This window comes from Coregonus lavaretus, assembly GCF_964263955.1.
Source record: "Coregonus lavaretus genome assembly, chromosome: 21".
Lineage (NCBI taxonomy): Eukaryota > Metazoa > Chordata > Actinopteri > Salmoniformes > Salmonidae > Coregonus > Coregonus lavaretus.
In genome coordinates, this window is record NC_140008.1 from 29,416,132 (window position 1) to 29,441,146 (window position 25,015).

The 25,015-nt window shown below is 41.4% G+C and overlaps 1 protein-coding gene across 1 annotated transcript; it reads right to left on the reverse strand.

Moving 5' to 3' along the window:
* Positions 1-275: 275 nt before the first annotated feature.
* On the reverse strand, positions 276-9,468 carry LOC311148502 (neuromedin-U-like; the record flags this gene model as incomplete). Its single annotated transcript, XM_084185483.1, has 7 exons — positions 276-311; positions 403-456; positions 6,282-6,308; positions 6,504-6,557; positions 6,787-6,834; positions 6,986-7,041; positions 9,321-9,468. The coding sequence occupies 7 exons, from the start codon at positions 9,466-9,468 to the stop codon at positions 276-278; spliced, it is 423 nt and encodes a 140-aa protein (XP_084041609.1).
* Positions 9,469-25,015: the final 15,547 nt, after the last annotated feature.

Consider the following 25,015-nt stretch of genomic DNA (forward strand, 5'->3'; position numbering starts at 1 on the left):
CGTATAGTAGGGAGTCTATAACACATGCAAGCACAAACACAGTAGACTTACAGTTAGTGAGTGCATACATTTTTTTTTTTTTTTCATACTGTTTTCACAGTAATAATCACCAAAGAGTTTCATGGAAACATGCCTCCCCTCTCTGTCAGATTACAGTTTGATGTGTTTTTTCCCCCCCATCCCAACCCTTTCAGGGTACACTAGTAAATGGACGTCAGTGTTACAGCAGTGTTCACTAATAATAATGGCATTGAGAAATACCCCAAACCTTACATTTACTCAAATTCCAGGGTTCGTCTTCCATTTCTTGGCTGTAAGTAAGAAAAATAAATGTTACTGATGTATGAAGTCAAATAAACTTTTGAATGGAGCATTCCTGTTCTCTGAATGTGTCAATCATACCCGATATAAGAAGTACCCTCTATTCTGAATTCCCCCAGGTCCCTGGAGATCATCCTAAACAGAAAGCACAGAAGATATCAATGATCAGGTGCTATAAAATCAGGTATTGTCTTATTTGATTAAGGCAGTATTTATTCAGCCGACAACCACTTTAAAATTAAAAAAGTCAACATTTCAGTTGGAACAGAAAGAAGTGTGCTAGATATCCTTGTTTATCTGTCTAAGCTCCTTTTCCACTTATTTCATTCTTTCGTAGGCAAAACCATTAGAGCAGACGTCACTCCCATTGAGTCTCTGCCGTAAACAGACACACACTAAGCTGAGCACTTCTCCACTCACAATTCTGCTGTAGCTACTATGTGAATGCCAACTCCAGGTAGAATGAAGGATTAATTATGTTGAGTTAAAGCACTAATTTTAGACTGTAATTACCTGCATCATGGAAAAGAACAGCTAATGTAGACAAGTAGAAAGAGTGACAGTATGTGTGTAAAAAAGGTAGCCTCTATACGCACAATGAAACAGTCTCATAATAGGGCAACACACTGAAAAAATGACAAATCCTGCATACGTTGACAAAGTGAAAAGAGAATATCCTCCAGATGCCCTATATTGACTGCTTGGGGCACATCAAGAGTTTTAGCTCTCCTGTGTAAATAAAAGCAAAGGGTGTTCACAAGATCTTTAATTTGATCATTAGTACCACACTATAACAAAGCACTGCAAATTGTGATTAGAGATTACTGAGAGATTTCCTCTCCAAAGAAGTGAGAGGTGCAAAGTAGATGTAAAAAGGAACATGCAGAGGGTACATACGCGGACCACAAACTCTCCTCTCTCTCGTCTGGTATGGAGTTGAGGAACTAGCTGCAGGAGAGGGTGCTTCACAGGGGACTGACACATCCACAAAACATCCACATACGGACAGACATGAAGAAACATGAGAACCATGAACAACTGCCCTGACATCAAGACAGAGGGCTGGGGGTTGCAGAGAGGACTCCATATACACACACAACATTCCCCCCTAACATCCCATCCATACAGACACAAGTATGAATGCATGCTCCAGTGGATGCACCCATGTGCACGCACACACTCACACACCAGGGTTGGGCTCAATTCAGAATTTTGGAATTGACTCCCATTCCACTCATGAGTTGAAATTCTAATTGAATTGGCCACACCCCACAGGATGTAGAATTTGAGTTTGAGTGACAGGAAGTAGAAGTTCATTCAGTGCAATTCAAATTAATTCCACTCAGTCATAGAACATGAGAGTTTCATTGAATCTGACTGGTCACACTTCCAGATACCAACAAATATCACTTTTCTCTGAAAACAATGTTTATATACTCTTTTAACATTAGTGCTTAGAATAGCCAATTATATTTCCACCAACCAATTCATTTGTTTGGCTTCTTTTTGAATGCCTCAGGGTCAACTTGAGGGTTAAACTAATGCATCCTGGGAAATTAAGTATTTTCCCCATTTTGAACAAAATGTATGTGATTAATGAAATCTAATGACTTAGAATATTCATAAACAGGTTTTGTTTTCCTTAATTGTTCCTTTAAGAGTTTGTCCTGAAATCAATTGTTTCAACAATGTTTTATATGCATGTATATAATGACATTTTTTATATTTGTTCAATATGTATATTTGTATAGACTACCAGGTACTTTACCCTGCACCTTATACTGCTTTTCTATGTACATAGTCATTGAACACTGGTCACTTTAATAATGCTTACATACTGTTTCTCCCACTTTATATGTACTGTATTATAGTCATGGCTCATCATATATAACTTATTTTGTAATTCTGTATTTTTGTATTTTTTTGTTGCTAGGTATTACTGCGCTGTTGGAGCTCGATTTGCAGATGTTATTGCAGGTGCAGCGAAATGCTTGTGTTTCTACTAGAAACACAAGCAGTGAAACACAAGCATTTCACTGCACCAGCGATAACATCTGCAAATCTGTGTATGTGAACAATAAACTTTGATTTGATTTGACTACACCTAATATAGAATAGAAGAGGCATTTTAATTTTATAGAATTTCACTGAATTCAATTATATTTCCTTTAATTCAAGAATTGGAATTTGATGCATTCCTCGATTCAATTCTGAATTGGGCAACACTGACACAAACACACACACACACACAACATTTTTTGACAGCACACTCTCCACATGCAGGCCATGCCAGTACATAGAAGTGCTATACTTTCTCTACAGATGTAATGTACCAGCATCATGGGCGGCAGGTAGTTTAGTGGTTAAGCGCGTAGTGGCAGTAACCGAAAGGTCGCTGGTTCTAATCCCCAAGCCGACTAGGTGAAAAATCTGTCGATGTGCCCTTGAGCAAGGCACTTAACCCTAATTGCTCCTGTAAGTCGCTCTGGATAAGAGCGTTTCCTACATGACTAAAATGTAATGTCATGCGTAGGTAACATTGAACAAAATTTGGTGTGGGATGTCATAATGATGGAAGTGATGTCAGATAACTGATTACAATCAGTTAAATAAATATTTTCATGGCGTAATCACAATGTCTAGGAAATACATATTTTGATTGTTATCTGGTTGACAAGTTTCACATTTTGTCAACTCAACTTGATTTTACTGTGCTAACATCCTCTGAGGAAGAACTTTGCAAATCCAACCTCCGCCCAGTGACTGTAAACAGAGCTATATCCTAAATGAATTAATGAAGCCATCACAGGAAATAGAGAATATCATTTCGGTGCTATTACAATGACTTGGAGATTTGAGAAGAAAATAGTTGGCACTTAAAAATACATTGTCCTTTCTGTTTATCTAATTTGCGCTGATGATGTTCCCCCACGTCAGTCATACTGATGACACAGCGGAAGTGAGGGGGGCATGAGTAATTTAAATTCTCATGCAAACAAGACAGTATACATTGATGTGGAAACAGTGGCGTCATGTACCCCAAAATGTGAGGGGGCACAAAGTAAGTGAGGATAGCTGGGGGGGTGGTCTGTAGGGGGGGCTAGGTCCCCTGTCCGTAAGTTAGAGAATTTGGCATTTTTCAAACACCTGAAACACCTTTTTTTTCTGCAATCTAGTCACATTTTAACAGTAAATTTAAGCGCAGGCGGTAGCGTTATAGGTTCAGGGGTGTGTGCTATTTTCACTATCACAATTATCAGCACACTTGTTGGTGTTGGCGCGAAAGGGCTGGGTTTTGATTAATAAACAAGTTGTGGGTGTGTCGAGGCTCCATGGCGAAATATGTGGTTGCTTCAAGTTGTGTATTTACGGTCTTTTATGTATGGCCTTCGAATCAACTCCAATTCCAATGTTAGTCCGTTATAGTTTGTTAAATGGCTTGCAGAAATGAAATTTAAAAAATGTAGACATATCTTTGCTAAATACTAACTTGAACCCATTTGCAGTCCATATTGTTCTAAGTAATTGCATGGCTTCAATAGCATTCACACTGATATAGGGGCTAGGCCTACTGTAAATTGCATTATGGCTGAGCATGGACATGCCAAACATTGTCAATAAGCAAGATTAAAATTAATTATTGATAAGGCTTAAAAAGATCATTAATAATTCTAATCAAATTCTAAACAAAACGAAACAACAACTGGTTTTAAATAGGCTATGTCACACTTAAAAGCACCATAATTTCTCCCCATGGGCATATAATATTAAAACAACGCAGACTATGGAGGGTTTTACACACATCCAGACTTTTCACAGTAGCTGGAAAAAGATGCATTATAAAGAGAAATGGAGAACGTCCACTCACCGGGCCAGCAGGCATGCCAGCTAAGATAGACAAGCTAGCTACTCTAACTTCATTGACAGCCTGAAATGGCTTCTTGGTAGCTAGTTATGAGGTTGGGAGATTGGGAACCTACACTATATATACACACAAAAGTATGTGGACACCCCTTCAAATTAGTGGATTCGGCTATTTCAGCCATACCCGTTGCTGACAGGTGTATAAAATCGAGCACACCGCAATGCAATCTCCATAGACAAACATTAGCAGTAGAATGGCCTTACTGAAGAGCTAAGTGACTTTCAACGTGGCACCGTCATAGGATGCCACCTTTCCAACATGTCAGTTTGTGAAATTTCTGCCCTGCTAGAGCTTCCCCGGTCAACTGTAAGTGCTGTTATTGTGAAGTGGAAATGTTTAGGAGCAACAACGGCTCAGCTGCGTAGCGCATAGAAATCGTTTGTCCTCGGTTGCAACACTCACTATCAAGGTCCAAACTGCCTCTGGAAGCAACGTCAGCACAATAACTGTTCATCAGGAGCTTCATTAAATGGGTTTCCATGGCCGAGCAGCAGCACACAAGCCTAAGATCACCATGCACAATGCCAAGTGTCGGCTGGAGTGGTGTAAAGCTTGCCGCCATTGGACTCTGGAGCAGTAGAAAAGCGTTCTCTGGAGTGATGAATCACGCTTCACCATCTGGCAGTCCGACGGACGAATCTGGGTTTGGTGAATGCCAGGAGAACACTACCTGCTGGAATGAATAGTGCCAAGTGTAAAGTTTGGTGGAGGATGAATAATGGTCTGGGGCTGTTTTTCATGGTTCGGGCTAGGCTCCTTAGTTCCAGTGAATGGAAATCTTAACGCTACAGCATACAATGACATTCTAGATGATTTTGTGCTTCCAACTTTGTGGCAACAGTTTGAGGAAGGCCCTTTCCTGTTTCAGCAGGACAATGCCCCTGTGCACAAAGCGAGGTCCATACAGAAATGGTTTGTCGAGATAGGTGTGGAAGAACTTGACTGGCCTGCACATGGTCCTGACCTCAACCCATCAAACACCTTTGGGATGAATTGGAACGCCGACTGCTAGCCAGGCCTAATCGCCCAACATCAGTGCCTGACCTCACTAATGCTTTTGTGGCTGAATGGAAGCAAGTCCCCGGGGCAATGTTCCAACATCTAGTGGAAAGCCTTCCCAGAAAAGTGGAGGCAGCAAAGTGGGGACCAACTCCATATTAATGCCTATGATTTTGGAATTAGATGTTCGACGAGCAGGTGTCCACATACTTTTGGTCATGTAGTGTATCTGGGCTAGTTAAAGCCAACTTCATAAAATTGCTAGGTGGCTAGAAGTATTACAGAGATACAACAACAACAAAAAACTGGACAAATCTGAGGGGGCACATGCCCCTGTGCCCCCTAGGGCATGACGCCTCTGTGTGGACACATGCCGCACCTAAAATAGTTTGCATGAAAGTGTGCATCTTGCATGCAGAGCAAGAAACAAGGGAAGCACTTTGGCTGGTGGAGTTTTTTTCAACCTTTGTTATACCAGGGATGGGAACACTATGGTATTTCCTGTACCAGAAACCAGCAACCTAAGGGCCTATCTCCTTGGAGGACAACTCTTGAGAAGTGACTAAGTTAACAAGCTGGGCAGCAATAGGGTGTGTGTTTGTGTGAGCAGGCATGCATTTTGAGAAAGTGAGTGTCTGCAATTCATGCCTCAAAATATTTGGTTTACTCTGGAAAAGAAACTAAGCTAAAACGTAACACTTTTCCACGATATAAATTCACGTTATGGAATAAAAAGGTAATACAATACTAAAAGCACAGTACAAGTAACAAATAATTTAAAAAATGCAGTGTGCTTTATTGTGTCAAGCCGCAAGCAGTGCATGGTGAAATTGAACTTTAACCCAACTTACCGCCCCCTCTGTTAAGCCAGCACCTTGTTGCTTAACATAATGAAATAAAAACTGTATACGCAAGCAAACACATAGACGCACAAATAAAAATGGTCAAAAGGTTGGATGTTGATTGCATTGATAGGCGTTCACTAAAGGTAACATATTTCAATAGATGGATGAAACAGACATGATGCCACACTTACCCTTTTACTAGGGTTGTCCTGTCCTTTCAAGTCCTGCAACGACATCGAAATAAAACTCAATTTACTCTTGAGAATGATTAAACACTGCAAATCTGAATATACATGCAACTGTGTTGTGCTCACATAACAGGATAAACCACTATAATGTTTGTATTTGTGTGTTTATACATGTGATATGATTATTGTTTGAGCTACTATGCTGGAACATGAAGGGTGGAATACCTTAGACTTCTGTGCAAGCATGAACACACAGAGTTCTCCTAAAACATTGGGTATCTAGGGTAGCAACCAGAGAGCAGGGGGAAAGAGTTGAGCGCAAGAATCTGATACAGTTGTACACCATTTTAATTTCAAGCCTGTTATTGACTATTTTAAATTTCATCATAATTGGAATTGATCCTGAACTTGAAAATATGAGAGAGGTTCAGAGAAAGAAAACATTGAACATTCATCCATTCCCTTCAGCGCTTTCATTTGATCATTTAATTATTCTAGTCTTACTCACACGAAATGCCAGGTCTGCAGAAATGTAGGATGAGCACACATCTTCTAGCTATTGGAGACAAGACAAGAGAGTGCTGTTATGATAGAGGGAGTGAACAGTAAACATGTCTCTTTATTGCAAAGGAGAGCAACAACTCAGTCTTAGTATGGGAAAATGTAGAGAGAGATACAAAGAGAAGCACTGTAGTTCTGTGGCCTACCTGGTTGAGACGCTGGTGCTGGTCTATTGTTGCTCTTTGCTGTTGTATTGGAACACCTTCCATTAAAACACAGACAGGCACAAGCATCATTACATCATCACATTGATGCTGTAGGACTGAGCTGGTAGGAGTGTGCAGATCATGATTAAAAACCATAACAATCCACTTTGAGTGGATCATAGACATGAACTAATGCATTTTGACAATACAACAGGTGGATGGGAAATTAGAGAGTGTATTGAAGCTTTCCTATGTTACCCTGTGGTCATATTTGTTCATATTCAAAAACTCACAGTGACCAGCTAAATATAAACCAACAGCTCTGTATCCCAAAGGTGTATTGACATCCAGCAATGGTATGCCCCAAAGGGGATGTCTTTCTTGTAAACCACTATTTTCCCTTATAGATCCGTCTTTCCCTCTCTTCTTTCCTTCTTTTCGTCTGACACAGCAATAGCTCTGTTATCTCTTCCTGTCACCATCGCGGTTTAACTGTCTCTAAACACCTGTGCCAATTAACACATAAGAGCATCAAAGCTGTGATCAATCTCTCAATGTCACAGCAAATAACCCTTAACAAATATAATTGATCACATCTGAAGAGTGATTGACACGATTGCCATTCTAAATCTATTGACGTCTCAATCATTTGTGACATTATTGCTGTTTGGAGTCGAATCCAATCCAATGTTAAGTCATTACGATTTTGCCTGTTTGTCAGGGCCAGAGTTTGCCTGCCTCAGATTATCCTGACATGTCTTTGGGGGGTAATTGTAGTAGATTCAAGCTGTCAGTCATAGGACAAGGAAAGGAGTGAGAGAGGGAGAAGAGGGCCATGCATGAAATAAATAAAAGATAGAGAGAAATTACCAGTGCAATAAGTACACTAAAATCATAGTTTTACCAAAACAAGCTGCAACAATGCCACAATAGATGTTATTCCCAGAAAGGTTTGACAATACTAATGGGTAAATTTTAAACTAATGATCAGGCTCATCCACAACAAGTTCCAATAGGAAGTCCCATGATGGTTCAAAATACTGTGAAATTAACTGATTGTTGATTAGAAGGTCATTTCCTTTCCAATGTATGTTAGATGGCTATGGGGAGTCATAAAAGTGTAGCCTAATTTCATACTCAAGAATAGGGCTGGATTTCCCCAAATCATCATTGAACTAAGATCATCTTTCATCCATTTAGTTTCAATAGAATTAAGTTTACCACCTATGATGCTTTTGGGAAACCCAGCCCAGGTCTGTTCAGTTCCGGTACTGGCGGGATGAAACACTTCTGTTTTTGTTTCTACCTGGTAGTTAATTGCGCTCACCTGGTCTCCCAGGTCTGAAATAGTTCCTTATTAGAAGGAGAAGATGAAAACCAGAAGTGTTTCGGCCCTCCAGGTCCGACATTGAACAGCCCTAGAACAACAGGCTGTGAAGCCGCAGTACTGGTGGTGGGTGCCTATAGGCTTACACCAGTTCTCTATGCAACACAGTTTAGAATCAATTCAATTCCAGTCAGAGAAAATCCCATAAACGAAAATAAAGTATTGGATAATAGGTTAAATAGGATAAATAAATAAAACATCGTTGTAATGAAAGATTGCCATCAAATCTAGCGCTCTGATTTTAGCAACAATCTGGGAGACCCCAGGCCCTCTTCAGAACAAAATAAACTTACCAATTGAAACTGCTGAAAGTGTTGATGACATGGCAAACGTTTAATTGAATGCAACAGGCAACAATTGCCGTACATTTACTGATAATTATAATGATAATCTGCATTTAACGTAGACTTAAGTAAATGTCACTATCCACAACAACAAAAAACTTTTAATTATTTCTCAAACCTTTTCTCTCCTTTGGGAACGTTCCCAAGAATGCGTAATTACGCACAATAATATAATGTTTGGCATGTAAAATAATCTTGAGTTTAAACATTGATATGGGTCTATTCATATTGTAAGGAATTGAAATAGAACTACGTTTAGTCTACAGTTAAATTTTTTCAGGAGTTGTACACATTAAAACAAACAAAGAGAGATGATTGATTAACCTAGTTTTATTTTGTAGGCTAAACAAATGTCTATCTTTTCAACATATATATTGTTTTTGTTGAGCTTGTTGATTAGGCCTATTAGCAATTTATGTTGCCCAAATTTAATGGTTTAGAAAAACTTTCATAACCTATTCAATTAGGCTACACCAGACCCACAAATATTTCCCATTGCCTAAAAAGTTTTTCGTTTTAACATCTTGACTTCGACCTTTAGCAATGCACAAGACTTTCCATATTCTATACCCAAAGCATGGACAAAATATATTATTAAACTTACTTTTGCAGACGGGGATCGCTGAGATGAGGAGAACTAGGAGGGTGAGGCTCGCACTGCTGAGCGGGTTCATTGCGCTGGTGCTGAGGCCGCTCATGTAGCTCGCGCTGCCGCTCTGAGAGACTCTGGTTTGGCACTGAGAGGTCTTCATAATTACTTCTCTCTGGTTGCTGTTTGCTTGTGTTCTTGTTCATCTGTGATAAGTACTATTCCACCGGAACAATTTTACACAGTCACACCCTCTCTACATCAATGACTGCGTCATTAATTCCACATCACATGCACGCGTAGGCTACACTAGGCTAGGGCCTATCTAATTGATGATTGAGGCTATGAGGAAACGTGATGCTATAACAACATAAATAATATTCTGCCTGAACAAATACACGAATGAGATATAAAACAGTATATGTTTGACAAAATATCTGACATTATTCAGTTTAAAATTATTTTATCACAGTGAGGGAAAAAAGTATTTGATCCCCTGCTGATTTTGTACATTTGCCCACTGACAAAGACATGATCAGTCTATAATTTTAATGGTAGGTTTATTTGAACAGTGAGAGACAGAATAACAACAAAAAAATCCAGAAAAACGCATGTCAGAAATGTTATAAATTTATTTGCATTTTAATGAGGGAAATAAGTATTTGACCCCTCTGCAAAACATGACTTAGTACTTGGTGGCAAAACCCTTGTTGGCAATCACAGAGGTCAGACATTTCTTGTAGTTGGCCACCAGGTTTGCACACATCTCAGGAGGGATTTTGTTCCACTCTTCTTTGCAGATCTTCTCCAAGTCATTAAGGTTTCGAGGCTGACGTTTGGCAACTCGAACCTTCAGCTCCCTCCACAGATTTTCTATGGGATTAAGGTCTGGAGACTGGCTAGGCCACTCCAGGACCTTAATGTGCTTCTTCTTGAGCCACTCCTTTGTTGCCTTGGCCGTGTGTTTTGGGTCATTGTCATGCTGGAATACCCATCCACGACCCATTTTCAATGCCCTGGCTAAGGGAAGGAGGTTCTCACCCAAGATTTGACGGTACATGGCCCCGTCCATCGTCCCTTTGATGCGGTGAAGTTGTCCTGTCCCCTTGACAGAAAAACACCCCCAAAACATAATGTTTCCACCTCCATGTTTGACGGTGGGGATGGTGTTCTTGGGGTCATAGGCAGCATTCCTCCTCCTCCAAACACGGCGAGTTGAGTTGATGCCAAAGAGCTCGATTTTGCTCTCATCTGACCATAACACTTTCACCCAGTTCTCCTCTGAATCATTCAGATGTTCATTGGCAAACTTCAGACAGCCCTGTATATGTGCTTTCTTGAGCAGGGGGACCTTGCGGGCGCTGCAGGATTTCAGTCCTTCACGGCGTAGTGTGTTACCAATTGTTTTCTTGGTGACTATGGTCCCAGCTGCCTTGAGATCATTGACAAGATCCTCCCGTGTAGTTCTGGGCTGATTCCTCACCATTCTCATGATCATTGCAACTCCACGAGGTGAGATCTTGCATGGAGCTCCAGGCCGAGGGAGATTGACAGTTATTTTGTGTTCCTTCCATTTGCGAATAATCGCACCAACTGTTGTCACCTTCAAACCAAGCTGCTTGGCGATGGTCTTGTAGCCCATTCCAGCCTTGTGTAGGTCTACAATCTTGTCCCTGTCATCCTTGGAGAACTCTTTGGTCTTGGCCATGGTGGAGAGTTTGGAATCTGATTGATTGATTGCTTCTGTGGACAGGTGTCTTTTATACAGGTAACAAGCTGAGATTAGGAGCACTCCCTTTAAGAGTGTGCTCCTAATCTCAGCTCGTTACCTGTATAAAAGACACCTGGGAGCCAGAAATCCTTCTGATTGGGAGGGGGTCAAATACTTATTTCCCTCATTAAAATGCAAATCAATTTATAACATTTTTGACATGCGTTTTTCTGGATTATTTTGTTGTTATTCTGTCTCTTATTGTTCAAAGAAACCTACCATTAAAATTATAGACTTTTCATTTCTTTGTCAGTGGGCAAACGTACAAAATCAGCAGGGGATCAAATTCTTTTTTCCCTCACTGTAGTCTAAATCCAGGCCTTTAAAACACCAAACCATCAACATAATGAAATAGATATTGTAGCATAATGAATTTATATCTTCAACAGTAAATCAAATAATCCAGAGACTTGACAAGAAAGTGACAAGAAGTAATGAAAACACAATATTAACTAAACTTTACTATGGAACCATGGGAATTTAACACTATAAAGACCTAGGCTATTGTTAAAATAAATGTTTAGCTTTTAGGGACCAAAAAATAAGACCTAGAAACTTTGTTATGGCTACAAGTTTTCAATTTTGCTTATTGGTTTATTGAACTTCATCAACTCTGCCGAAGGAGGAGAAGTGTATTTCTTGTATGTGGAAGATGGACTCGAGTGAACTTAGACAACTTTCAGCACCTCACTGGCGTGGACAGCACTTGGTCCAGAAAGGGCATCATGGCGGTGCTGAAATTGCTGCTGTTTTGCCACCCCACTCATATTAGAAATGTAAGGGCCATTTTACTGAGTGTTGAACAATGTAGTCTTGAATAGCATGTTTGTGGCCAACAGCCTTTCCACAGTAGGTCAGCGAATCAGACTTTACCCCCAAAAATAACAATTAAAGAAGGACATAAGGACATAAAACTTGATGTAGATAAAAGAACATGCATTAGCTCTCACTTACCACCACCCAAGGGTCACCAGGACAGAGCCATGTATTGTAGCCTACTGTAAGTTAATGTGAGAGGTTATGGTTGACCTGTGTAAGACTACTTTAGGTCACACATTATTTGGATAGTCCGGAAAGTCAAAATATCAACAAGCTATCTGTTGATAAGCAACTGCTTGCTAAGGTTACGGTTAGGGTTAGATTTAGAATAAGGGTTAGGGTAAGGGTTAAGTTTAGAGGGTTAGGGTAAGGGTTACGTTTAGGGTTAGGATAAAGATTAACGTTAGAGCTAGGGTTAGGTTTAATAGATACACTATATATGCAAAAGTATATGGACACCCCTTCAAATTAGTGGATTTGGCAATTTCAGCCACACCCGTTGCTGACAGGTGTATAAAATCAACCACACCGCCATGCAATCTCCATAGACAAACAGTGGTAGTAGAATGGCCTTACTGAAAATCTCAGTGACTTTCAACCTGGCACTGTCATAGGATGCCACCTTTCCAACAAGTCAGTTGTCACATTTCTGCCCTGCTAGAGCTGCCCCGGTCAACTGTAAGTACTTTTATTGTGAAGTCGTGTGAGTGTCACGCCCTGGCTCTGGGGACTCTTAAATGTTGAGCCAGGGTGTGTAGTTTCTATGTTTAGTTTTCTATGTTTGAGTTTCTAGATCGTGTAGATCTATGTTGGCCAGGGTGGTTCCCAATCAGAGGCAGCTGTAGTTCGTTGTCTCTGATTGGGGACCATACTTAGGCAGCCGTTTGGCACCAGTCTGTGTGGGATCTTGTTCCGTAAAGGTATGTTATTAGTCTACCTTGGACTTCACGTTTAGTTTGTTTGTTGTTTTGTTCGTGTTATGTACTTTAATAAATATGTACGCTTATCACGCTGCGCCTTGGTCCGTCTCATCCGTAAACGATCGTGACAGAAGATCCCACCAAATGAGGACCAAGCAGCATGCCCAGGAAGAGAGAATAGCGATGTCTCAGGTGGGCAAATGGTGGTCATGGGAGGAGATATTCGCGGGGAAAGGGCCATGCGCGAAGGTAAATGCCCAGGCAGGAGAGGAGAAACGGCGCCAACCGTGCCGACGACGGACACCCGAGGCAACCCCAATAAAAAAATGGGGGGGGGGCACACAGCGTGGACGACGAGGCAGCAGGAGGCAGCGACAGGGCGAATCTGCAGATTAGGAGAGGAGGCCACCAGGTTACGGGGGCTATTGGTCCAGAGGGAGCAGGAGTTAATTGGTCAGAGGGAGGAGCTACAGGAGGCGATAAGGGAGAAGGAGAGTGTAGAGGCACGGCGAGAGGAGCTGGTTAGGCAGCAGAAGGAGCGGGGGTTTAGAAGGGAACCCAGTCCCGCTCCTCGAACCAAGCAAGTGGTGTGTGTCGCCAGTCCGGTCCGGCCCGTTCCTGATCCCCGCACTAAGCCAGTGGTGCGTGTTCCCAGTACGGCCCGACCCATTCCTGCTTCCCGTACAAGGCCAGTGGTGTGTGTTCCCAGTACGGTCTGGCCCGTTCCTGCTCCCCGCACTAAGCTAGTGGTGCGTGTTCCCAGTACGGCCCGACCCGTTCCTGCTCCTCGCACTAAGCCAGTGGTGTGTGTCCACAGTCCGGTACGGCCCGTTCCTGCTCCCCGCACCAAGCCAGTGGTGCGTGTTCCCAGTCCGGCCCGGCCCGTTCCTGCTCCCCGCACCAAGCCAGTGGTGCGTGTTCCCAGTCCGGCCCGGCCCGTTCCTGCTCCCTGCACCAAGCCAGTGGTGCGTGTTCCCAGTCCGGCCCGGCCCGTTCCTGCTCCCCGCACCAAGCCAGTGGTGCGTGTTCCCAGTCCGGCCCGGCCTGTTCCTGCTCCCCGCACCAAGCCAGTGTTGTGTATTCCCAGTCCAGCCCGGCCTGTTCCTGTCCCTCGCACCAAGACAGTGGTGCGCGTCGCCAGCCCGGTCCGGCCCTTTCCTGCTCCCCGCACCAAGCCAGTGGTGCGTGTGTCCAGTCCGGCACGGCCCGTGCCTGTTCCACCGGTGCCTGGTCCGGCACCGGTCAGCTGCTCCACTCCGGAGCCAGAGCAATCCGCTCCACCGGGGTCCGGTCCAACTCCAGTCAGCGGATCCACTCCGGAGCCAGAGCAATCCGCTCCACCGGTGCCCAGTCCAGCTCCGGCCAGCGGCTCCAGTCCGGAGCCTGTACAGTTCGATCCACCGTCGTCGGGTCCAGCTCCAGTCAATGGTGCCAGACCAGACCAGGGGCGCAACAGGGAGGTGGAGAGAAAGTGGTGGTTACGCCCGGAGCCGGATCCGCCTCCGAGGCGGAATGCCCACCCGGCCCCTACCCTGTTATGTTTATGGGGCGCGGGCATAGTCCGCACCTTTGGGGGGGGGGGGGTACTGTCACGCCCTGGCTCTGGGGACTCTTAAATGTTGAGCCAGGGTGTGTAGTTTCTATGTTTAGTTTTCTATGTTTGAGTTTCTAGATCGTGTAGATCTATGTTGGCCAGGGTGGTTCCCAATCAGAGGCAGCTGTAGTTCGTTGTCTCTTATTGGGGACCATACTTAGGCAGCCGTTTGGCACCAGTCTGTGTGGGATCTTGTTCCGTAAAGGTATGTTATTAGTCTACCTTGGACTTCACGTTTAGTTTGTTTGTTGTTTTGTTCGTGTTAAGTACTTTAATAAATATGTACGCTTATCACGCTGCGCCTTGGTCCGTCTCATCCGTAAACGATCGTGACAAGGAGCAACAATGGCTCATCCACGAAGTGGTAGGCCACACAAGCTCACAGAACAGGACCGCAGAGTGCTGAAGCGCGTAGTGTATAAAAATAGTCTGTCCTCAGTTGCAACACTCACTACTGAGTTCCAAACTGCCTCTGGAAGCAACATCAGCACAAGAACTGTTCGTCGGGAGCTTCATGAAATGGGTTTACATCGCCGAGCAGCCACACACAAGCCTAAGATCACCATGCACAATGCCAAGTGTTGGCTGGAGTGGTGTAAAGCTCGCCACCATTGGACTCTGGAGCAGTGGAAACACGTTCTATGGAGTGATGAATCACGCTTCACCATCTGGCAGTCCGACGGATGAATCTGGGTTTGGAGGATGCCAGGAGAATGCTACCTGCCCCAATGCATAGTGCCAACTGTGAAGTTTAGTGGAGGAGGAATAATGGTCTGGGGCTATTTTTCTTGGTTCGGGCTCGGCTCCTTAGTTCCAATCGAAGGGAAATCTTAACGCTATAGCATACAATGACATTCTAGATGATTCTGTGCTTCCAACTTTGTGGCAACAGTTTGGGGAAGGCCCTTTCCTGTTTCAGCAAGACAATACCCCCGTGCACAAAGCGAGATCCATACAGAAATGGTTTGTCGAGATGGGTGTGGAAGAACATGACTGGCCAGCACAGAGCCCTGACCTCAACCCCATCGAATACCTTGGGGATGAATTGGAACGCCGACTGTGAGCCAGGCCTAATTGCCCAACATCAGTGCCCGACCTCACTAATGCTCTTGTGGCTGAATGGAAGTAAGTCCCCGCAGCAATGTTCCAACATCTAGTAAAAAGCCTTCCCGGAAGAGTGGAGGCTGTAATAGCAGCAAAGGGGGAACCAACTCCATATTAATGCCTATGATTTTGGAATGAGATGTTCGATGAGCAGGTATCCACATACTTTTGGTCATGTAGTGTAGTTAGTTTAAATGTTACTGATAGTCTGTAGACTGTCCAAATAAAGTGTTAACCAACTTTACACAAACAAAAGCCTTATGACATAAACAGACAATGAATTTTATAGCCACAAAGCACATTATGTAATTTCCAATTCCCCAATTCCACACCTTCCTACCAAGCTCGGGTTGACTACATTGTCATCTGATACTATTTAATTTGCTTTAAAATTATTTTATTAGAACGATTAAACAAGCCAGTCAACAATTTTATTCAACCCATCAGTTCTATCTGTTTCCATCCTCTCAAACTGACTATTTAAGTAGCAGTAGTGTGACCCCTTTTCACTCATAATCTATGCCTGGTGTGCTGAATATGGCTACAACCAGTGATGTGCAGTCGGGGTAGGCAGTGCTTACCCTGTGATAATCTAATTATAAACAGCTGTTATGAAAAGCCAAATAAAAAATACAATTATATACAAAATAGTCATTATTTTTTGTTATCTAATGTTTTTCCCTCAGTGATTCTGGTGGTTTTTATGCTCAAAATCTCAAAATGTGCTAAAACAGCATCAAAACCTCATGAGAGGCTCAAGGATATTCATACCTTTCTTTCCATCCATTCAAAGCCATTAAAATTCTTGACGTGCGCTGCCTTTCCTGACTCCAGTCATAGGGTCAGCATAGGTGTCGCTGGTTTGCCTAGCTTGAAGTAGTTACATTTGTTGCATTGAGCCAATTTTATATTTTGCGTGTGCGTATTGCCTAAACATGTTGTGTGGATATTGCCTGGGGTAAACTGTGTACATTTGGACGTGTCTACATAATTTGGCACTCGCATCCCTTGAACTGAACAAAGCTAGCTAGCAAAAACAACCTGACTAATGGAAACTACTATACTGCACCTCAAATAACGTAACGCACCATTTGGAGGGTTCAAAGAGTGGAATGTCAACTATAATGAAAGTTAAGACCAGACAGAGGCAGCATACAGCATACAAAACTTGACTTTATTCATGACAGGCAAGGCATGACAGAAGGCAACCACCAACTCCCTCACTGCTAGCTGTCAGGCAGGCGAACAGTGAGTACTGGACTGTCCACTTGTCTGAAACGTCATTACCAATTAGTAATTTTTACCCAGACTTTTACACATCTATGACATTTACTTTTGCTTTGTGGATGTAATGGGAATGGGGCTTCTCCCACCACTCAATGCAGGCCAGAGCCTTGGCTTCTACAAGATGGATGCGACTAACTACACTACAACTATTCTAAGTGCGTGGCTGCATGGGGGCACACTCGTGCAGGAGGATTCTTCTGCTCTCCGACCGGCTGGATTCCCTAATGGATTAATCTTCATGTGGGCGAACTGTGCTACCTACTAGCTACTGTTTGTGTGTGTGTGACTTTTTGTATCAGTGTGAAAATAGAAGGAGACCTTGGGGATGCCTCTCCAGTCCCACACGACCGTGGGCCTGCTGTGTGCATGCATAATAAAATAATGGACATAGGGTTCTGCTGTCACTTTTACAACACTGTCACCAAGAGGTTCACCAGACGAATTGACTTAATTTACAAGTAAAAGGTAGGCCTAAATGCATTTTGCTTTGCAATTTGCATGTTAAGCTACTGTTGAATCATGAAAATAGACCACATCCCTTCAAATGCATTTGATTTATCAAGCTAGAATTTAGTTTTTGATGAGACACTTTTGAACAGCCTTTTTTTGTCATTTCGATTGTTGATCTGGAAATTTCGTTAGAAAAGTATTAATTACATATGTGTGTGTAATAATATTTCATATTTTATGTGGTGTGTGTGTGTTTGCGTGCCCCGCGTTGTAAGAATTGTAAATCCATTGTGAAAGGCTATGGAGTTTGCGTTGCAAATTATTTGGATGAAATGTGTACATATATTGGTATTTTAGTGCCACCTATCAGTTGTAACTATGGATACTACATCGGTCTATGGCTGAGCTGAGTTGAGCAGTGTGCCATTTTGCTGGATGATATGAAATATGCTGCCATCAGAGGCTATCGCTTGTGTATCTTGGTATTTACATTTGGTGTCACTCTGGTTGTTGGATATATCTGTTGTATGGTGAACTTGGGCTTCATCAAGGTTTATTTGTGAATAAATCTGGCTTTGATAATAGCCTGTGCTTTCCCAGACACCGACCTCACTGCACGTCATTAGCCAACTGAATAGTATACTACTAGCTACTGGAAAAGGACAGACCAGAAATGTTCATTTTTATAACACTGTTGCATAGTGATTTAATATTTAATTGGTGTCAGATGCCTCAGCAGATCATTAGGGTAAAATGTGCCTCACCAAGCCTATTTTCATCAGAGGCATTAGTATGATCTCTTCTGGATGTTGGGGTCACAGTAGGCTAGAAAACCCCCATGCATATGCATGCCACATGTAAAACAAAACCACAACTCATCAATGATATCCTCATTAAACATTTCAGGTGACTGATGATACAAAAATGTGTTTAATTATTCTCTAACTTTTGTTTATAAAGATCCAGTCCATTTACAAAATTGGAGGCCCCTTACACTTCAGTGTTGTGATGCAAAAATCCTAGCAAAATGTATAGCGCATAGAATTAAAAAGGTATTGTCGGATATTATTCATTCTAATCAGACAGGTTTTTTACATGGAAGATACATTGGAGATAATATAAGGCAAGTATTGGAAACAATAGAACACTATGGAAAATATGGGAAACCAGGCCTGCTATTCATAGCAGACTTCGAAAAGGCATTTGATAAAGTTCGACTGGGGTTTATATATAAATGCCTGGAGCATTTCAATTTTGGAGAATCTCTTATAAAATGGGTCAAAATCATGTATAGTAACCCTAGGTGTAAAATAGTAAATAATGGCTTTTTCTCAGAAAGTTTTAAACTGTCAAGAGGAGTGAAACAAGGTTGTCCACTATCGGCATATCTATTTATTGTGGCCATCGAGATGTTAGCTATTAAAATCAGATCCAATAATAATATCAGAGGATTAGAAATACAGGGCTTAAAAACAAAGGTGTCATTGTACGCAGATGATTCATGTTTTCTTTTAGATCCACAACTAGAATCCCTTCACAGCCTCATAGAGGATCTAGATACATTTTCTAACCTCTCTGGATTAAAACCAAATTATGACAAATGTACTATATTACGTATTGGATCACTAAAAAATACAATTTTTACATTACCATGTAGTTTACCAATAAAATGGTCTGATGGTGATGTGGATATACTCAGAATACATATCCCAAAGGAAATAAATGATCTCACTTCAATAAATTTTAATAGAAAGTTAGCAAAAATAGATAAGATCTTACTACCATGGAAAGGAAAATACCTGTCAATTTGTGGAAAATCACCCTGATTAACTCTTTAGTATTATCCCAGTTTACCTATTTGCTTATGGTCTTGCCTACGCCTAGCAAACAGTTTTTTAAATTATATGCGAAAAAAATATTTAATTTTATTTGGAACGGCAAGCCAGACAAAATTAAAAGAGCATATTTATATAATGAATATGAATTCGGAGGACAGAAATTATTAAATATTAAAGCATTAGACCTATCACTAAAATCTTCAGTCATCCAAAAGTTATACTTAAATCCGAACTGGTTCTCAAGCAAATTAGTAAGATTGTCTCACCCACTGTTCAAGAAAGGCCTTTTTCCCTTTATTCAGATTACAACCTCTCACTTTCAGTTATTTGAAAAGGAAATAATCTCCCAAATGTCACTATTTCTAAAACAAGCCATAGAAAGTTGGTTGCAATTTCAATTTAATCCTCCAGAAACGACAGAACAAATAATGCAACAAATATTGTGGTTAAATTAAAATATACTAATTGACAAAAAACCTTTATTTTTTGACAGAATGTTTAAAAAAGGTATAATCTTCGTAAATGATATCATCGGTAGGACTGGTGGAGTTATGTCGCACATGCAGCTAACAAAAACATATGGAAATGTCTGCTCTACCCAAAATTACAACCAAATAATTGCAGCCTTACCGCAAAAGTGGAAGAGGAAAGTTGAAGGGGGAGAAAGTAAGGAACTTGTCTGTCGGCCTTGCATTAAAGAACATAATTGGTTAAGGAAAACTGTGATAAATAAAAAAGTATATCAGTTTCACTTAAGGACCAAAGGATTGACAGCCGTCCCATATAGATTGCAAAATAGTTGGGAAGAGATCTTTGACGTACCGATCCCATGGCATAGTGTTTATGAACTGACACGCAAAACGACACCGGATTCAAAAATTAGAATCTTTCAATTTTAATTATTATATAAAATTCTTGCTACCAATAGAATGTTATTTATATGGGGGATACAATCTTCCCAGCTCTGCAGATTTTGCTGTGAAGAGACAGAATCATTAGATCATTTGTTTTGGTTCTGTCCATTTGTAGCTTGTTTTTGGACACAGGTCCAGGAATGGCTAAAGGATTGCAATATTTACCCGGAACTAACCTTGCAGATAGCATTACTGGGTGATCTGAAAAGTCATAGTCAATCAATCAATAATATAATAATACTTTTAGCAAAAATGTTTATTTTTAATTCACAATCTGTAGAAGCAATGAGAATAGAAAGGTTCAGAACTTTTGTAAAACATCACAGTACGGTTGAAATATATATGGCAAATAGAAATCCTATATGGATGGTGTTAAGAGATAGATGGGAGGTATTGAATAGAGTTGAAGGATGGGACTAATAACAAATAACAACAGATAATAAGAAAGATAGCTAATAATGTAAGCATACTGTGTCCATAATAAGTATATAGGTTGTATGTTGGGAGCTTTTGGGAAAGAGCACAGTTAGAAAGATATGGCATTTAGAAGCAAACCGGATGGACATCATGAAAATGATCGGAGAGGTTGAGAGTAGAAGAAGTTCAGGAGCAAAAAAATAAATATATATATATATATATATATAATAGAATTATTGTAAAATTAACTCTGTCCATAAGGTGTAGATAGTAAGTATAGACCGGAAGTAGAGGCCTGGGCATTGTTGTTCACTAATTTACTCCAAGTAGGGAAAGGATGGTGGGGTTGAAAAGTAATAAAGGGGAATATATATAAAAAATAAAAATAAACATGGGGGATTGGAAGTGATGCAGACAATTACATTGATAGAAGATACAATCTATCTGCAATATTAAGCTGATCCATTCCCCAGAAAATAAAAAATAAAAATAAAAATAAAAAACTTTGATTTGTGTGTGTGTGTGTATTTTGTATTTATTAAGGATCTTCCTGGGGTCCAAACAAGATTAAGGCATTTACGTCTGTGTGTGTCTGTGTGTGTGTGTGTTCACGGTCTCACTGCAGTTATACAGTAACTGACGCACATGTGGGAACAATATCTGATACACACAATATGTTCAGCGCCACGGGGAAATACACCTCAAATGTCAAATGAATTAATGAATATGAGAAGAACCCTTACAAGAGGGTTATTGCTTGAGCTGTAATATGTCACATTGATGATATAGTTATTTAAAGGGAGTACAGATTTGCATTTATAACTAATAAGGATGAAGGAAGGAGATATTGAGCAAGTAGAATAAGAGGTAGTTAAAGAAAATCAAGGAAAAATATGATTTAAATGTTTGTTTGTTTCAACCAATGACTCTTTAAGACAATCTACCTTCCCCACTGGCATCTAGAAGCACTTGAAATAAAATATTATTCTGCAAACATTCAGCACTTAAGCCCAAAAGAAACAACAGAAAGTGAATCAAAATGATAGCTAGGACCTATCTGAGTTTATTTCACAATAACACTTTGGATGTGCCATTAGATTACTAGACCATCCATCAAATCAAATCCAAAAACAAACAAAAGAATCCCATGCGCCGAATACAACAGGTGTAGACCTTACCGTGAAATGCTTACTTACAAGCCCTTAACCAACAATGCAGTTCAAGAAATAGAGTTAAGAAAATATTTACTAAATAAAATAAAGTAGAAGCTGTTAAGGAGCCTTTTGGATCAAGACTTGGCGCTCCGGTACCGCTTGCTGTGTGGTAGCAGAGAGAACAGTCTATGACTTGGGTGACTGGAGTCTTTGACAATTTTTTGGGCCTTCCTCTGACACGCCTAGTATATAGGTCCTAGATTGCAGGAAGCTTGGCCCCAGTGATATACTGGGCTGTACGCACTACATATCAGGCGGTGATGCAACCAGTCAGGATGCTCTCGATGGTGCAACTGTATAACCTTTTGAGGATCTGGGGACCCATGCCAAATCTTTTCAGTCTCCTGAGGGGGAAAAGGCGTTGTTGTGCCCTCTTCACAACTTTCTTGGTGTGTTTGGACCATGATAGTTTGTTGGTGATGTGGACACCAAGGATCTTGAAACTCTCGACCCGCTCCACTACAGCCCCGTCGATGTGAATGGGGGTGTGTTCGGCCCTCCTTTTCCTGTAGTCCACGATCATCTCGTTTGTCTTGTTCACGTTGAGGGAGAGGTTGTTGTCCTGGAACCACACTGCCAGGTCTCCGACCGGCTGGATTCCCTGATGGATGAATCTACCTGTGTGCTGCGTGGGCAAACTGTGCTTTCTACTATCTACTGTTTGTGTGTGTGTTACTTTTTGTGTCAGTGTGAAAATAGAAGGAGGCCTTGGGGATGCGTCTCCAGTCCCACACGACCGTGGGCCTGCTGTGTGCATGCATAATAAAATAATGGACATAGGGTTCTGCTGTCACTTTTACAACACTGTCACCAAGAGGTTCACCAGACGAATGGACTTAATTTACAAGTAAAGGTAGGCCTAAATGCATTTTGCTTTGCAATATGCATGTTAAGCTACTGTTGAATCATGAAAATAGACCACATCCCTTCAAATGCATTTGATTTATCAAGCTAGAATTTAGTTTTTGATGAGACACTTTTGAACAGCCTTTTTTATTCATTTTGATTGTTGATCTGGACATTTTGTTAGAAAAGTATTAATTACATATGTGTGTGTAATAATATTTCATATTTTATGTGGTGTGTGTGTGTTTGCGTGCCCCGCGTTGGAAGAATTGTAAATACATTGTGAAAGGCTATGGAGTTTGCGTTGCAAATTATTTGGATGAAATGTGTACATATATTGGTATTTTAGTGCCACCTATCAGTTGTAACTATGGATACTACATCGGTCTATGGCTGAGCTGAGTTGAGCAGTGTGCCATTTTGCTGGATGATATGAATAATGCTGCCATCAGAGGCTATCGCTTGTGTATGTTGGCTACATTGGTATTTACATTTGGTGTCACTCTGGTTGTTGGATATATCTGTTGTATGGTGAACTTGGGCTTCATCAAAGTTTATTTGTGAATAAATCTGGCTTTGATAATAGCCTGTGCTTTCCCAGACACCGACCTCACTGCACGTCATTGGCCAACTGAATAGTATACTACTAGCTACTGGAAAAGGACAGACCAGAAATGTTCATTTTTACAACACTGTTGCATAGTGATTTAATATTGAATTGTTGTCAGATGCCTCAGCAGATCATTAGGGCAAAATGTGCCTCACCAAGCCTATTTTCATCAGAGGCATTAGTATGATCTCTTCTGGATGTTGGGGTCACAGTAGGCTAGAAAACCCCTATGCATATGCATGCCACATGTAAAACAAAACCACAACTCATCAATGATATCCTCATTAAACATTTCAGGTGACTGATGATACAAAAATGTGTTTAATTATTCTCTAACCTTTGTTTGTGTGTGTGTGTGTGTGCATTTTGTATTTTGTATTTATTAAGGAGCCCCATTCACTGCTGCCTAGGCAGCAGCTACTCTTCCTGGGGTCCAAACAAGATTAAGGCATTTACGTCTGTGTGTGTCTGTGTGTGTGTGTGTTCACGGTCTCACTGCAGTTATACAGTAACTGACGCACATGTGGGAACAATATCTGATACACACAATATGTTCAGCGCCACGGGGAAATACACCTCAAATGTCAAATGAATTAATAAATATGAGAAGAACCCTTACAAGAGGGTTATTGCTTGAGCTGTAATAGGTCACATTGATGATATAGTTATTTAAAGGGAGTACAGATTTGCATTTATAACTAATAAGGATGAAGGAAGGAGATATTGAGCAAGTAGAATAAGAGGTAGTTAAAGAAAATCAAGGAAAAATATGATTTAAATGTTTGTTTGTTTCAACCAATGACTCTTTAAGACGATCTACCTTCCCCACTGGCATCTAGAAGCACTTGAAATAAAATATTATTCTGCAACCATTCAGCACTTAAGACCAAAATAAACAACAGAAAGCGAATCAAAATGATAGCTATGGCCTACCTGAGTTTATTTGACAATAACACTTTGGATGTGCCATTAGATTACTAGACCATCCATCAAATCAAATCCAAAAACAAACAAAAGAATCCCATGCGCCAAATACAACAGGTGTAGACCTTACCGTGAAATGCTTACTTACAAGCCCTTAACCAATGATGCAGTTCAAGAAATAGAGTTAAGAAAATATTTACTAAATAAAATAAAGTAGAAGCTGTTAAGGAGCCTTTTGGATCAAGACTTGGCGCTCCGGTACCGCTTGCTGTGTGGTAGCAGAGAGAACAGTCTATGACTTGGGTGACTGGAGTCTTTGACAATTTTTTGGGCCTTCCTCTGACACGCCTAGTATATACTGTAGGTCCTAGATTGCAGGAAGCTTGGCCCCAGTGATATACTGGGCTGTACGCACTACATATCAGGCGGTGATGCAACCAGTCAGGATGCTCTCGATGGTGCAGCTGTATAACTTTTTGAGAATCTGGGGACCCATGCCAAATCTTTTCAGTCTCCTGAGGGGGAAAAGGCATGTTGTGCCCTCTTCACGACTTTGTTGGTGTATTTGGACCATGATAGTTTGTTGGTGATGTGGACACCAAGGATCTTGAAACTCTCGACCCGCTCCACTACAGCCCCGTCGATGTGAATGGGGGTGTGTTCGGCCCTCCTTTTCCTGTAGTCCACGATCATCTTGTTTGTCTTGTTCACGTTGAGGGAGAGGTTGTTGTCCTGGCACCACACTGCCAGGTCTCTGACCTGCTCCCTATAGCCTGTCTCATCGTTGTCAGTGATCAGGACTACCACTGTTGTGTTGTCAGCAAACTTAATGATGGGGTTGGAGTCGTGCTTGGCCACGCAGTTGTGGGTGAACAGGGAGTACAGGAGGGGACTAAGCATGCACCCCTGAGGGGCCCCCGTGTTGAGGATCAGCATGGCACTTGTGTTGTTGCCTACCCATACCACCTGGGGGTGGCCCGTCAGGAAGTCCAGGATCCAATT